The sequence below is a fragment of the Triticum aestivum genome, chromosome 2B, assembly GCF_018294505.1.
Source record: "Triticum aestivum cultivar Chinese Spring chromosome 2B, IWGSC CS RefSeq v2.1, whole genome shotgun sequence".
Classification (NCBI taxonomy): domain Eukaryota; kingdom Viridiplantae; phylum Streptophyta; class Magnoliopsida; order Poales; family Poaceae; genus Triticum; species Triticum aestivum.
Window position 1 is genome coordinate 759,900,269 of NC_057798.1, and position 15,448 is coordinate 759,915,716.

At 46.2% G+C, this 15,448-nt stretch overlaps 2 protein-coding genes across 2 annotated transcripts; both read right to left on the reverse strand.

The window, feature by feature from the left end:
* Positions 1 to 2,729: 2,729 nt before the first annotated feature.
* Positions 2,730 to 3,632, reverse strand: LOC123042517 (60S ribosomal protein L13-3-like). Its single transcript, XM_044464947.1, has 2 exons — positions 3,492 to 3,632; positions 2,730 to 2,953 (listed from the first exon to the last, which is right to left on the reverse strand). Exons 1-2 carry the CDS (start codon positions 3,523 to 3,525, stop codon positions 2,733 to 2,735), a joined length of 255 nt encoding a protein of 84 aa, XP_044320882.1. The 5' UTR covers positions 3,526 to 3,632; the 3' UTR covers positions 2,730 to 2,732.
* Positions 3,633 to 11,458: 7,826 nt separating this feature from the next.
* LOC123042518 (uncharacterized) lies at positions 11,459 to 13,847 on the reverse strand. Its single transcript, XM_044464948.1, has 3 exons — positions 13,384 to 13,847; positions 11,998 to 13,260; positions 11,459 to 11,873 (listed from the first exon to the last, which is right to left on the reverse strand). Exons 1-3 carry the CDS (start codon positions 13,770 to 13,772, stop codon positions 11,795 to 11,797), a joined length of 1,731 nt encoding a protein of 576 aa, XP_044320883.1. The 5' UTR covers positions 13,773 to 13,847; the 3' UTR covers positions 11,459 to 11,794.
* Positions 13,848 to 15,448: the final 1,601 nt, after the last annotated feature.

A 15,448-nucleotide genomic window follows, 5' to 3' on the forward strand; every position in this document is an offset into this window, starting at 1 on the left:
TTCACTTTTGGAACTAGGGTAATAATCCCATAGTTCAATCTGGCCAAATCCACTTTGCCCATATGAAAGTCATCTAAAATAGCTTTTAGATCAGCCTTAAGTAGCTCCCAAAAGTGTTGGTAGAAGTCTACAACAAATCCATCAGGGCCTGGGCTTTTGTTTCTTTGCATATTAAAAACCAGTTCTTTAATTTCTTCCAAGCTAAAAGGTTTAATCAAATCATTTTCTTCCTGTGTGGATATCCCCATAGGGTTTTGAATGTCCAAATTGATATTAGATTTTTCAGCTCGACCAAATAGAGCTTTGTAGTAGTTGGTTACATGCTCCATGAGTTTGGCCTCTCCCTCAACGGGCAAAGGTTATTTAACTCATTTTTTGTGAAGTCACTTTTAGTGGTTTCCTTAAGTCCAACAAAATCTAATTGTTTTTCCAATATGGTATCTCTAATGAAATTTCTTTTAATATCCTTCCCAATCCCCCTGACATTCTAAAACATGCCTCTCATTTTTTCCTTTTATTATTTCTCATTCTGTTCCCCCCACTCAAGATGGATTTTTCTCCAGCCCCAAAGGCTGGCTTTCCACCTCTCATTTTTTGTTACTAGAGAAAATATTTTTCAATTTGTCATAATGTTCTATCTCTATACCACCTTCGGAATTATCCCCTTCTGAGCACAAGTCCTCTAATTCAACATCTCCAATGTCAATAAGACTTGAGAGTCATCTTTTTTCTCCTCCCTATTCTCATTGATAATTTTCTGGAGATATATATCTCTTCTAGCATGTTCCATGTTAGAAATTAGGTCTAGGTTGTGGGTAACCATGTCAAGAGCACATCCCAAATCAATCCCTACCTTGTTAGCCATATCATAAAGAGAAAATTTTTCATCAGAAAGAAGAGGATTCTTACCATAATTGTTTTTTTCAGCTGCACTTTCCTTGGCCAGATCTTCTATTTTAGCATATTTCTTATCCAAGTTTCTGTCACTTCTTCTAGTAGGTCCATCCTTGTCTTTATCTTTGTCTCCTTCCTCCTTGTGAATTCCCAGTTTTGTGCCTAATGATTCTAAAGAATCTTGACTAGCTGAATAGTCCACAGGCTCTGCATAAGCATCCTCTGGTGTATTATCCTGGGGAAACTTCAGATTCCATCTCGTTCTTCTCACCAAGTCTTCTCCATATATTTCTTTCTCTTCCCAAGCATCAATCTTTTCCATGCACTTGTTTATCAGCTCCTGCTGACCATGAATCATTTCCAGCAGACTTCTCTTCTCAGTTTCCCACATAGCAGTCTTCTTTTCCTCCATAGCTTTCCACTACAAGAAATATGTCAACTTGTGACCTTGACTATTGGTCACTGAAAGGTCATTGTTTTTCATTTGCGACCTTTTTGTGACCAAAAACAGAAGGTCAAAAGCTGGCGGTCGTAAACTGACTATAGCGACCTTTCTTCTGGAATGGTCATAGACATTTATGACCAAAATACGTCTACTGTGGCGTTTTGGTCACTAGCAACCTCCCCAGACCACGTAGGCATCCAACATGGCAAGCTGATGTGGCACAAGATTCATCCCGATCCAGTTCAGTTTTCTACATGGGCCTAGCCCAACAATTCAGCCCATTTGGTATATTTATTTCTGTTAATTTTTGTTTTCTACATGGGCCAAGCCCAACTGGTCAGCCCATCAATTTTTATGCACGTTTGGCCTTTCAAGAATATATGTACAATTTTGTTCAGCCCATTTCTGGTTTATATTCGGCCTTTTTATACATTCAAATATTAATTCAATCCTGGAGTTGGTCCAGTACTCTTTTCAGCCCATTCACATATTCATACATATGGTCCACCTTTTTGACAAATTTTGCATATAATTTCATATTTCAGCACTAAATATGTTTACATCACATGCCATAAAGCCCTACAAAATAGTATCACTTGTTCCTATACAAAACTATCAAATGATACGTACAACAAAATAGAATACAGAAAATTTAGGTCAAAAAAATATGTTTTCTTCCTCTTCAATCTTCCAGAACACACAACACCTATGAAAATAAAGATGCCACAACAAAAATGGAAGGATCAGTCACTAGAAGCATATTGAATACTGGGGAAACAATCAAACTAAAGAAATGAAAGGCACACACTATGAAAATTTTGACAGCACAAATATTTTTTATATTACCATAACAAACAGAAATGTAATTTGATTGCACAAGACACATGGCATTATCACACACCCGGACGAGCGAAGCATTAACTTGTGAGGATCAGACAAACAAAGCAGTACAAGGGAATGAATGAATGATGACCGACTCCTAGAACAATCAGAGAATGAATGAATGAATGTCAAAGGCATAGCAGCATCATTAGTACAACAAGCTGCATTATCCGACTATTACTAGTACAACAAGATGCAGGTTGGCATAGTTAATGAAGAAATATTATTCATTATCCTGCTACAACTAGTTCAACAATGTATGTAGTAACACCAGACACATTACACCTAAAGAATTATTATTCATTCAAGAGACTAAAAATTATACATACATGCCCAAATTCTGGTGCCCACATGCCTCAATGCAGTAAACAATAAGCATGATACTTAGTTGAACCGTACAAAGAGAACAAAAGTGAACATAATGGGGGAACAGAAGTGAACAGAATGAGAGAACAGAAGTGGACATAATGCAAAGTACAACCATGGTATTTATATTTTCTTACATTTTCAGTTATAAACCAATTATGGGATCAGATGATGTTGCATCATGGATAGGCTCTTCAGAGACAAGGAAATAGAGCAAAGGAATGATAATCACCTTAAGCTCCTCAAGGGTAAAGCCCCTGCCAGCCCTGGCCTTCATGTTGTACTTGCGGGTCTGGCATTGCACGATGGGGCGAAGAGGTCCAGAGGTAGGGCGGGGGAAGATCTTCACAGCCTTCTTCTGGCGAGCTGCATTCAGAAAGAACAAATTGTAAGATGACAATGAGTCAAACCAGGACCACAATAACACAAACATGTTGTCAGCGGATTGGATGGTAACTTATCAGTAAATCAACAAAGAAACTAATGATATACATCTAATCTGCCCTGCAATAGCAGACATGTAGTTTAAGTCCTTATGTGTAAATACATAAGGCAGTGCAAGTGTTGTTCACATGTTAGTGCTGGATTCAACTTATAAATATAGAGAGACATGGCAATACACATGGGTACCAGAGACGTCTAGCCTAGCATCAAACTTGGATTCACGGTATATGTACTAAAAGAAACTAACTGACCAAGTGGCTTAACAGATATCCTAGATGTCATTCTATAGCACTGTATACCTCAACCCCCAGCCACATCCATCAGTCATGAACATCGCCATATTCATAAGCGGTAACAAATCTGATTACAAATTCTGGTGCCCACATGCCTCAATGCAGTAAACAATAAGAATGATACATAGTAGGTACTGCGGGAGGGAGAGAGGGAGATAATAAGTTACCAGATCCGAAGCTCCTGGTGCTCCTCGGTGCCATCGTTGTCGAGGACGAGTGGATCCAGAGGCGTTGCTATTGGAGAGGAGGGGATCTGGTGGCGGCCTTGTCGGAGAGGCGAGGATCCATCGGCAGAGAGGAGCTGATCCGGCGGTGGCCTTGTCATGGAGGAGGATCTCACACGCGCTGCCACCACCGTCGAGGACGTTCATCTCAGCCGTGCGCAACAAAGAGGTCCACCCCCACCACCGAAACCCTAGCAGGAGGAAGTAGTACAAAATGTCAAAGATTATTAATACTATCTGTATCAATGACAGTAGTATGAAACCAATAATTTCTGTGTCAAGGTTTAGTGTGAATATGTGCCTTATGTAATGATTTTCTACCAACAAGCTTCAGACCACGTTTTCTACCAACAAGCTTCAGACCACGTTTTGTACATACCTCCTAGATTAAAATGAAGAATTGGATTCAACCAAATCATGGACAGTTCAAAACCAATAATTTTCAAATCAACTAATTAGCTTCAGACCACTGTATAGCATTCAACTACTTCTACTTATATCAAACACAACATTTCAGACAAACTCCCAAGTCTTAATTGAACCAGAGTAGCAGAAGTTTCAGTAAACTGTTTTTGGGATTAATTAATAGTTTCATTACACAAGCTGAATAGCACTCCATTAAAACAAAACCGAAGATGCATCGACCAGTAGTAAACCACTTAACTTTGTTTCTCACCAGTTCAGAAACCCATAAACGGGATCTTATATTCAGTTAACAGGCATATGATGTATGGAATTGGAAACAGGTATGTTCAGTATGCGCACCATCAAATGCGGCTAATTGCAGAACAGGCATACGCAGGCAAAATCCCTTACACATTAACAAGGAAAAAATTCACCCAGGCAATCTGTCACATACCTATCTCAAATTCAGGTAACACAGGACTACATGAGTGGTATATAAGATCAGACCAAATCCCTTCACCCTTTGCACCTACCCCAAAACTGTTAGGGGATTAAACTGAGCAAGAATAAGAAAGGAGACAACGTACCCATCTTGGTCTGCCGCAAGCTCCTCCTCCCGGTGATCCGGTGCTGGCCTGGGACACGCTGTCTGGTAAAGAACCAAGAGAACAGAACGAACCCATCACAATCAAATTCGCGCAAATTCGGGAAGAATCAAGAAGCGGGCTCACCTCAGGCATGCCCTCCCTGGCCGGGATGCGCTGCACGACCCAGTGAGTCATCGTGCTGACGGTGTTGAAGTCGTCGACGCTGACGCTGTTGTTCCAGGGGAGGTACTTCCCGTTGGCGCGGAGGAAGCGGCCGCTGGCGTGGCGGAGCAGGATGTAGTCCCCGGGCACGAGCCTGACGGGCTGCCACCTGACGTCCTCCTCCTCCCGTTTCTCGTAGTCGCGCTGCTCGATGCGGTGCCCGCGGTGACCTAGCGACGCTGGTGCGTCCATGGCCGTCAGGTAGCCGCCGTAGGAGGGCGAGGCGGCGGCCGAGGGTGCAGGGTGGAACGCGGGAGAGGGGAGGAGGAGATGCGGCGATCTCGTCTGTGGTGAGGGTCATCGATGTTGGGGGTGGGGGCGGTGGCGGATCGAGATCTGAGGAAGGAAGAGGGCGGGTTGTGTTAGGATCTGGATCGGGGAGGAGGCGGCGACGCGTTGGATCAAGGTGGAGGCGTTTCGCGTGCTGTGGGACGGAAGCGAATGGGAGAGGAGAGGCCGTCGGCGGCGAGCTATGGGAGGGATGAGGCGGGGAGAGGAGTGGATCGGGAGGGGGGCGGCGGCGGTAAGGAGATGGGGGGAGAAGGGTGCGACAGGGGGATGGATCTGAGCTAGGGTTTGGGCTGCGGGTGGGGGGTATCTTTTCTTTTTTTCTTTTTTTCTGTAGAAAGATGGATGGATGGATGTGGGATGGAGAGATGGATGGATGGATGGATGGACGCCATGTCATCAATCCGTGAAAAGAGTTCTGATTGGTTCAGAAAATCAGTGACTCAAAATAGTTTTCAAGTACTAAAAACAAAGGGGTTTTGTGAAGTAGCTATCAAAAAAATTGCAAAAAGAGCACCACACAAATTTTCACTAGAGTTAGACCACATTTTATGGATAAGGACCAATTTGTATGCATTTCTGATCTTTCTAGCTATTTTTAATCATTTTTCGAGTGGCAAACATGATTTTTTTGTGAAGAACCTACCAAATATTTGTTGCAAAATTGGACCAAATCAATTTTATCAAATACTAGTCCATATTTAATATACAATTGACCAAATGGTTGGGTGTCAAAATCTTTGATCCACCTCTCGTGAAAAAGACAAATTTCCGCTGGTTCAGCTGAAAGCGGGTCGAATTTGAACTGCAGCTACCTCATAGTTTGCTCTTTATTTTTTTTCCAAAAATCATTTCTAGGTACATAAGTATCTATTTAATCAGAGAAACATCAAAAGTTTTCCAAGATTCAACCACTAGTTAGGAACGGTCAAGCCCGCCGTTTTGACCGCATTTTGAAACGGGCATAAAAAATTCAAAAAAAATCAAAAAATTGGAAAACCTTCGCATTGTGTCATTATATGTGACTAAGTTTCCAAGAAAAATAATAAACTTCTAATATGGCAATTATTTTAAAAAAATGTTCTCAGAAACGAGCTATCATGCATGAAGATTCATGGCTTTCAAGCCAAATGATCAATCTTATGGGCACATTCATGGCATAGTTTGTTCAAATGATCTCATATCGTGCACAAGGGTGCATATTGTAATGGCAAACAATGTTTCCTAAGGAAGTTTTCATTTTCTTTGCACGGAAAATTAATTTCCATTTTCCGAGTGCCTGAAATGAGTTTTTTGTGTGAAGGACCTACCATATATTTGTTGCAAAATTGGACCTAATCAATTTTATAAAATACTAGGCCATATTTAATGCACAATTGACCAAATGGTTGGGTGTAAAAAGTTTTGATCCACCTCTGGTGAAAAAGACAAATTCCCGCCGATTCAGCTAGAAGCGGGTTAAATTTGAACTGAAGCTGCCTCATAGTTTGTTATTTATTTTTTCCAAAAATCATTTCTAGGTACATAAGTATCTATTTAATCAGAGAAACACCAAAAAAATTCCAAGATTCAACCACTAGCTAGGAACGGTCAAGCCCGCCGTTTTGACCGCATTTTGAAACGGGCATAAAAAATTCAAAAAAAAATCAAAAAATGGAAAACTTTCTCATTGCGTCATTATATGTGACCAAGTTTCCAGGAAAAATAATAAACTTGTAATACGGTAATTATTTTAAAAAAGTGTTCGCATAAATGAGCTATCAAGTGTGAAGATTCATGGCTTTCAAGCCAAATGATCAATCTTATGGCCACATTCATGGCATAGTTTGTTCAAATGATCTCATATTGTGCACAAGGATGCATATTGGAATGGAAAACAATGTTGCCTAAGGAAGTTTTCATTTTCTTTGGACGAAAAAACCATTTTCCATTTTCCGAGTGCCTGAAATGAGTTTTTTTGTGAAGGACCTACCATATATTTGTTGCAAAATTGGACCTAATCAATTTTATAAAATACTAGCCATATTTAATGCACAATTGACAAAATGGTTGGGTGTCAAATTTTTTGATCCACCTCTGGTGAAAAAGACAAATTCCCGTCGATTCAGTTGGAAGCGGGTCAAATTTGAACTGCAGCTGCCTCATAGTTTGCTCTTTATTTTTTCCAAAAATAATTTCTAGGTAAATAAGTATCTATTTAATCAGAAATACATGGTTTGATGGCAAGACATCGAGGATTGGACGGTGGCCGAGGGCCCCAACACTAGAGCGCGTAAGCTCGCATGCCTGCCGCGTGGTCACCGCGTGACCGTGGTGTTGCCATGTGTTCTGGGAGGCCTAGGCATGTCTAGTGGATTGGGCACTCCCCAGGTAGGTGCTAGGAAGAAAATCACAACATAAGATTCTCACGAGGAGACCGATCGATGCTTAAACATGAATAAGCAGCCAAGGGTTTGATTTGCGGTATGGGAAATGCACATGGCTAATGGGGGTGAGTTTTGGCTGAGGATGATCAGTTACTAAGAAGACCGTCTTCACAAATTTTCACCTCAAAAGGAGGAGCCTAGGTGGTACTTGCTTTACAAAGTACCACATTGGACATAAATACGAACGTCGAAGCTGGGCTCAAAATAATGAATGGATTGAGCTGGCATTTGGTGGAGGATGTTTATTTGGGCATAGGAAAGCACTGTAGAAAATGGATACCATTTGAACATGCCAAAGTGGTACTTCCTTCACAAAGTGCTGCTCCGAACAGAATAGGAAAATGAATATTTTCGAATTATTTTTGAACTAGGCAAGGAATATTTTCGAAATATTTGATGAATATATGATCCAAAACATTTATGAGAATTTTTTGAGAATTTTTGGAATAACAGAAATATAGGTTGCTTCACAACCTAGGGCAAAAACTGCCACATGGACATGACACATAGGCAAAACTGATGAGATGGCGCCTAGTCATCACAACCCACAACAATCTACAAGGCTATGACCATCTATATTGGTCGTTAACAACTAGAAATAAGGCAGCGGACTAGCACTGTTTGCTTTGTGACCATTTCGTGTAAGGAAATTACGACCTTTCTGACCAAAATGGTCGCAACGGTTTAGGGTTTGGAGCCCCCCGAACAGCTTTTGACCAATTGGTCTGAAATGGTCATAGATCTATGACCAATTCTTCCAGGGTCACTGACAGAAGGTCACTAGTTGACATATTTCTTGTAGTGTTCCAAGCATCATTTCTGCATCTGATTTCTTCCACCTCTTGAAGTTTTTTAAGGGCTTTATCTAGCTCCACCTCTACTTTCTTCCTCAAGCCCACCTCTAACATATAATCTTTCTGCATCTTCAAAATCTCATCATTTTTCTGTTGCATCTCCTCAAATTGTTTGAGTCCTATACTTCCCAAGAAGATGTTTTCTTTATTTCCATTAACTCCCGACTCATCAATTTTAATTTTTTTCTGGCCTCCCATATCATTTCCCTCAAGTTCAGGTCCCATGGTCTCAAACTTTCTCTTCTCATCATACCACCCTTGTTCAACTACTTCCTCCAACTCAATGTTGATTCTGTATATCATCAGGTCCTTGTCAGTGATCTCAGTTTGATGAGGGATTTTTTCAAAATCTCTGACTCCCTCCTCAGCCCTGATTTTCTCTTTCATAATGGTGGACATATCAATTTCCAGAATAGGACCAATAGAAGCAGCGACCTCACACATGCCAAAAAAATGTCTAAAACACTCAGGGATTTTCCCAAACTGTACCCACACTGTGTGTAACTTGCCAATAGCTTGAGTGTCATATGTCTAGATGCCCACATTGATGACAACATTGGTCCCCAGTAGATTGAAATTTCCAAACTTGTGAAGTTTTGCCAGTCTACTTTTGCTGGGGAATCTCATCAGATAAGCTTTGTCTCCATGTTTTTTGCATCTCCATTGCCAATTCCAACTGAACATGTAGTTAAACCCTTCCAGAAATTGTGTCTCATTGATCTCTCCAGAAGCTATGTTCACAATGGCCATAGGATTAATCTGCTCAGTACTGACCACCTCTTTAGAATTTTGCACCAGCAGCACTCCCAATCCTCTAGCTGCATATCCAATGAACTTGGGGGTTGGCTTGATTTGCTTCAGCCAAGCACAATCCTCAGTGATGTGAGAATTCTTGCCACAAATAATACAGTTGGGTAACTTGCAGTCCCTGGACATGTGTCTGGTGTCCTTACACTTGTTGCATATCACTCCGAAGTTTCCACAAGCTTTGTTTTGATCCAAGCTCTCTCTCTGACCAAACTTGTTGTTCTGAAACCATCCCCTCTGAACTTGCTTGTTCCCCACATCCATGTTAGCTTCACTTTTGTTCATGTGATATTTTCCTCCATTAAACTCTTTCTTAGTCTCATCAGCTGGAACACCTCTACTGCTCTCAGGAGGGGTAACAGTTCCACCCCCAGACGAGCTCTCCTTCTTTTGCTGGGCCATCTGGGCCATCAGAGCCCCAAACCACTGTTGCTGTTGGATCAGATCGAAGGAGGAAACAGGCATCACCACATCCTCTTTTCCTTTGAGGTCTCTAGCTTTCTGATCATCTTCTATCCTCTTCACAAATACCTCCTTGGAGCTCGAAGGGGGCTTCAGATCTACCATCCCCCTTTTTTCTTCATCCGCTTGCTGATCAAATTTCCCAATCTCCTCTCTGTACCCAAATCTTCCACCTCCTCTCTCATTGTTGGGATAGATCTCTGTAAACCTGTCAATTTCTTCTTCTTTTCTCCTATATTGGAAACTATCTCTCCCTCCCCTATTGAATCTTCCTCCTCCCCGATAACCTCCAGGTCCCCTGTTCATCTTCTCGCTCTCTTCACTATCACCCAGTGGCGGCGGGGTAAGAGGAAACCCTAAATCCTCGAGGGGATCACATACTCTCTCAAAACAGAGGAGAGGTGTACTATTTATATCCAGAAAGGCTTGGGAAAGCGTATTTCTACAACCCGCTTTCCCTTTTGCTTTGCCCAAAGTTTGCCCCTCTTTACCAGTTCCTTTTTCACCCCAAGTGTGGGAGGACTTGCCAAAACTATCCACCATCCGGACAGGCATTGCCACTTGACATTTATCGATAACCATATAATCTAGATGCACACATTCCCTCGACCAGAAATCTGGTATTTGCACATAGTTTGTACAATTCATTTTTTCAACTATATATCTACTTCTTTTAATCAGATCTGGATCGATCTTGCAACTGGAATCTATATCAGAGCCAGCGCCATAATCAACATCTCTCACATTCTTTTTAATTCTGTCACCCCCTCCCCAATTCCCTTTCCTTTCTGAATGATGCCCCCCAAATACAGGACCAAAACATGGTATGTTATCCATCTTATCCCCATTTTTAGCAGCCAATTGGCTTAGCTTGTTCATTCTAATTTTACTAACAGAAATTTCTGCTTTACATTCAGCAAGATATTTACCGTGGGGAGAAATATCACCTTGCAGCACTGACGAGGGCCCAGCCTCCCCGTCAGAGACCTCACCGGCGAGCAGCCAGAAAGGACTACCCGCCGGCGAGTCTCCTATTCCCACACGCGTGGGCGAGGCTGAGCAGGCGCGGCGACCGCCGAGGGAAGCGCGGAGATCGCCTTATCACCATTGGCCACCTCGCCTTCTTCCTCCTCGCACCAGGCTTCACTCCGACGGGTCCTTCGACGCCTTCTCCACCACCGTCATGGGAGCCGGCACCGCCAAGCCCATCACTGCTCCAACGACAAACTCCGTCGGACCCGCAGGCTTGCGGTGGCGGGATCGAAACGCCCTCCACTTCATCTCCTGCTTGGGGTCGTCGGACTCCGACTCCTCCATCGCCCAGAGCAACATCCTGAGCGCACCCACGGGCTCGCCCGTCGGCGTGAGGCGCCAAATCCTCTGCCTCCGTGAGCCGCCTGAACGCCATCCTCATCGCCTCCTTCAGATCTCTCTCCTCCGCGAACCAGGAGATGATCTCCATCAGCTTCTCCAGCTTCGCGTTGTCTCCGTTGGCGATCTCCCTCGCCCTCGCCTCGAGTCTCGGCTTCCAGGGCGCCATGGATCTCGCTAGCTGAAGCACGGGTGTGTGGTGTGGGAGGGGGATGAATCTCGTCGAATGGGGAAGGAATAACCGCACCGCGTCTCGCCGCGGCTTTAATCATCCGCCATTCCCGACGCTCCTGCTCCTCCTTGACCTCGATCCTCGCATCGCACCGCGCCTCCTCCCCAACGCATCAATGAAAACATGCCAAACTCATGTATAAATTGTGAATATAACATGAATACTTCAAAAATTATAGATATGTTTGAGGCATATCAGTAGCTGAATGTTGACCCTCATGACTGACGTCAGTGATGAGTGATCAGTAGTAATTTAATTTGTAGTAGTGTGCATAGTTCGTGCAAGCCGGACATTATAAAACAAGCACGGCGATTGCGAGCTCAAAGACATGGTTGACTCTACCCTAATTACAAATCGAAAGTGGCAAGAATATTATTTTCACCAATCCACACCGACAGGTGGAGAATCAACCAAACAAAGCTGTACAACCTAATTAATCAAGGTTCTTTTCCTGACTAGATTTCCATTTTTCGCTTGAGGAAACAATTTTTGGATAAAGGCTTGAGGAAATTAATTAACATGGCCGAGATGAACTCATGTGGTAGTTGGTGGTAAGAACCGTCCCTCCATAGCCAACCAGACCGTTATATTATTAGCGCTTGCACTTGTTGCAGTAATGGTTTTGCGCGGACAACTCGGATGCGCATCGGTAGCAGAAGCTGTATCCACACCTACAATCGGCCGGAGAAAATCAATTTACTAATGTATAAAACAAGCCGGGGATGAGCTCAAATCATGCATGCATGCATGATGAGATCATAATTTACAAGGAGAACGATGGTGGATTTGTCGTACCTGCATTTGATGTAGTTGCACCCTTCCGATTTCTCCACGAACATCTGGCACTCGGGGCACCGCTGCCAGCCCTCTTTGCCGACGAGACGCCGGAGCAAGAGGTCCTCCCGGCCGCGCTCGTCCGGCCCGAGCTTCTGGAACTCCTCGCACCCCAAGCCGTCGTGCCACGGCACGGCGCACCGGGCGCAGAAAAGCCGGTGGCAGTGCGGGCACTCTGCCTCGGCGATCGCCGCCGCCCCGGCCTCGCTGTCGGCGAGCAGGAGCGCCGAGCATTCCCGGTACGGGCAGTACATCCTCTTGGTGCCTACCGCGAGCTCGCACAGCAGCAAGCCCCACTTGTCGAGGAGGTCCGTGGGGATGATGCCGTGGCAGCTCTCCGGCTCGACGGCACCGTCCTCACAGCCTGGGTGCGGGCATTCGATGCGAGCGACCTTCTCGTCAAGCTTCGCGGCGATGTATTGGGCGACGCAGCTCGAGCAGAAGGCGTGGGCGCACGAGTTGACGCCGAACTTGAGGGTGCCGGGCACCAGCTCCATGCAGATGGCGCAGTCGAAGAGCTCCCCGCCAACGTCGACCGGCAAATCTCCATTGCCCTTTGGGAGGAGGTCGGTGGGGTGATGCCGCGGAAGCTTTCCGGCTTGGCGGCGGCGTCCTCGCAGTTGACGAGAAACACAGCTCGAGCACAAGTCATGGGTGCACGAGGTGAAGCTGGGCCGTATACATGCACATGGCACCACATGCATGCACTTGGCGCAGTAGAAGCGCTTACCATTGCCATCCGCCGGTGAATCTTCGTTGCCCTCGCCATCGCTGTTCAACGAGGGGTCGTCCTCGCAGTCGGGGCATTCGACGGGAAGAGCGACGTCCTGGCGCTGCTTCACAGCGACGTACTTGGCGACACAGCTCGAGCAGAAGACGTGGTCGTCGCACGAGCCGAAGCGGGATTTGAGGACGATGGGCGCCGTCTCCATGCACATGGGGCAGTAGAAGAGCTCACCGCGGCCGTCGTGGAGGCCGTCCACGGGCGAATCGCCATTGCTATCGGAGATCAACATGGGGTCGCGCGGCTGGGGTCGGGGCGTCGGACTCGAGCCACGTTCTCGCCTAGTTTCGCTCGAGTCGACGCTGACTTTGAGGATGTCGGGCACCGTATCCAGGACCGTATCCATGGTGGTATGTTGGTTGCCGTCAACCGGCGGATCTCCCTCGCCGCCGGTGATGAACATGCCGTCGATTCGCGGTGATACTAGGAACGTTTCAGGCCTGAGTGAGTAGAGTGGGCAAATTTTGAGCTCGTTTCTAGACAATATACAGATACACCCCCACGCCGCGCGCGGTGGTGGAATTAATTAACCAGGCGCGAGCGAGGAAGTAAAGAGAACTCACCTCACCACGAACAGGACGACCACCGTTGCCACGGCGAGGACCCAGCAGCACCATGCCTTGGCTCGCCAGCTCAGGCCCGTTTCAGCGGCAGGCGGGGCTAGCGCTGGAGGTGTAGGCGCGTGCGTGTCCGCCGGGACTGCTGTTGTCTTTGACGTCGGCACTGCGCCCAGGCCCAGCTCAATAGGGCCGACGGCGACCGTCTTGGCCAGCTTGGCTTCCCCGTCGGTGACGCTCCTCCGGTAGCAGTAGCACACCTCTGGTTCTGGCGTCAAGAAGGCCTCGCTCCCGTTCTTGGCCACGAGGCCTTCCGCCGGCTGCCCCTCGGCCAAGAGGACGAATAGGAGGAGAAGAGCCGCGGCGGAGGAGGACACGATCCCGGCCAACGGCATCGATCGCGCTTCTTCGAATCCACCCGCCGTCGCTGTGCGGTTCGTCAGGTCAAGGTCTTTCCGATGTGAGATAGCCCCCCGCTCCGCGTACGGCTCAAGCATGCATATCCGCGTACGACTCGCCGCCACGGCATCACCGTCGAAATTTCAGCCCTCGTTCCTCGAATCAGCCGGCCGTCGCCGTCGCCGTTGCGTGGCATGTTTCCCTTCCTTTTGCACTTCTTTAATCTATCTAGTAAGTAGTAACTGGAATGTTTTGATCCAAACTGGCGACGTTGGGGGCAGCCCGTAGCCCGTAGCCGTAGGTGTAGTATAAGTCTTTTTTGCGTTATGATTATGAGTGCAGAAGATGTGTCAAACGTGAGGTATTTCGGTACGTCAGGAAGACGTGCGCTGCTACCGTCGTACTATATCTACGTTTTTTTTCTTCCGAATAATCGTATATGTCTACTTTTTTTTTGAGGATCGTGTATGTCTACGTTGTTGCTAAATGGTTTCGCGGCTATGCGTGGCCGATAGATAGAGGGAAAACACGGCTGGAAGGTGGAAGCTGAGCTTAGCTTGGACCGTACGCGAAAAGGACTGACTATCAAAGGATATACAACAGCTCCACGTACCTCCACGGAAACGCACACAATACTTCTTTCGTTTTTCCTCGAAACTTCAATCTTCTGCACCCGGTTTTTGCTCAGTGACTGTCGCTCGGGGCCCACCCATTCTGAAAATACACACTTCTTACAACCGGAGATGACCATGTTATATGATACAAATATTTAAATATATGATTTTTCTGAGCCAACTATAGTCAGCAACGGATTTATGGGGGAAGAGAACCCCCCCCCCCCCCCCCCCCCCACACACACACCCCAACGATTGTCTCATCCCTCGATAGCGATCAATTAATCGCTGATTACCCCTAAAAAAGGTTAATCAAAGTCTATCAACATTCAAGTCCCAGTGCTCATATTTTTTCGGTGATGCGCATTCAGTTGGAGGAGACGTTCCCGTCGACTACGAGGCGTCTACAGTGACCTCATAAATCTTAAGATATTATGCCGGCTCATTCATAGGGGTGAGTATATGCACGTATATATGAGCGCTTGCGTCTGTACTGTGTTAAAAAAATTATGAGGTAATTTTTTTCCAGCCCATTGCAAAATCATAAAAATCATCATAAAAGAAAATTGGCTAGCAGGGCATCATGGAATGAAAGGATGCCGGTCAAGTAACAACTGCCGTAGGGTCTAATTCCCATGACCTAACCCACGCCCGCATCGCTCCCTCAGCGGCTTGAGCGGGACCCCAGCCCGCCGCTGTCGTCGCCCCTTTCCCGCGCCTCCTTCCCCCTCCTCACCACAGGAGGATGCCGGCGGGCTAAGCCCTCCTGGCAGACGGCGGCGACGGAGAGATCCTTCAGGCGCCCGCGAGCTCTTCTTGGTGGGGGAGGCTCTTCCTCCCGATCTACGTGCCGCATCTCTCGTACATTGAGGATGATGTTGGAGATGGGGTCGAGGAGGCCGAGGCAGAAGCCGCCGATGGCGAGGGAGCAGACGAGGCCTGGGATGGTCGCGCAGGGTAGTCGGTCGAACGCCTCCTGGTAGAAGCGGGCTATGAGGTTGTGGACAGCCTGTTGCGAGTCTTCTTGGGGCGCAACACCGACGCTGTTGCAACTGTTG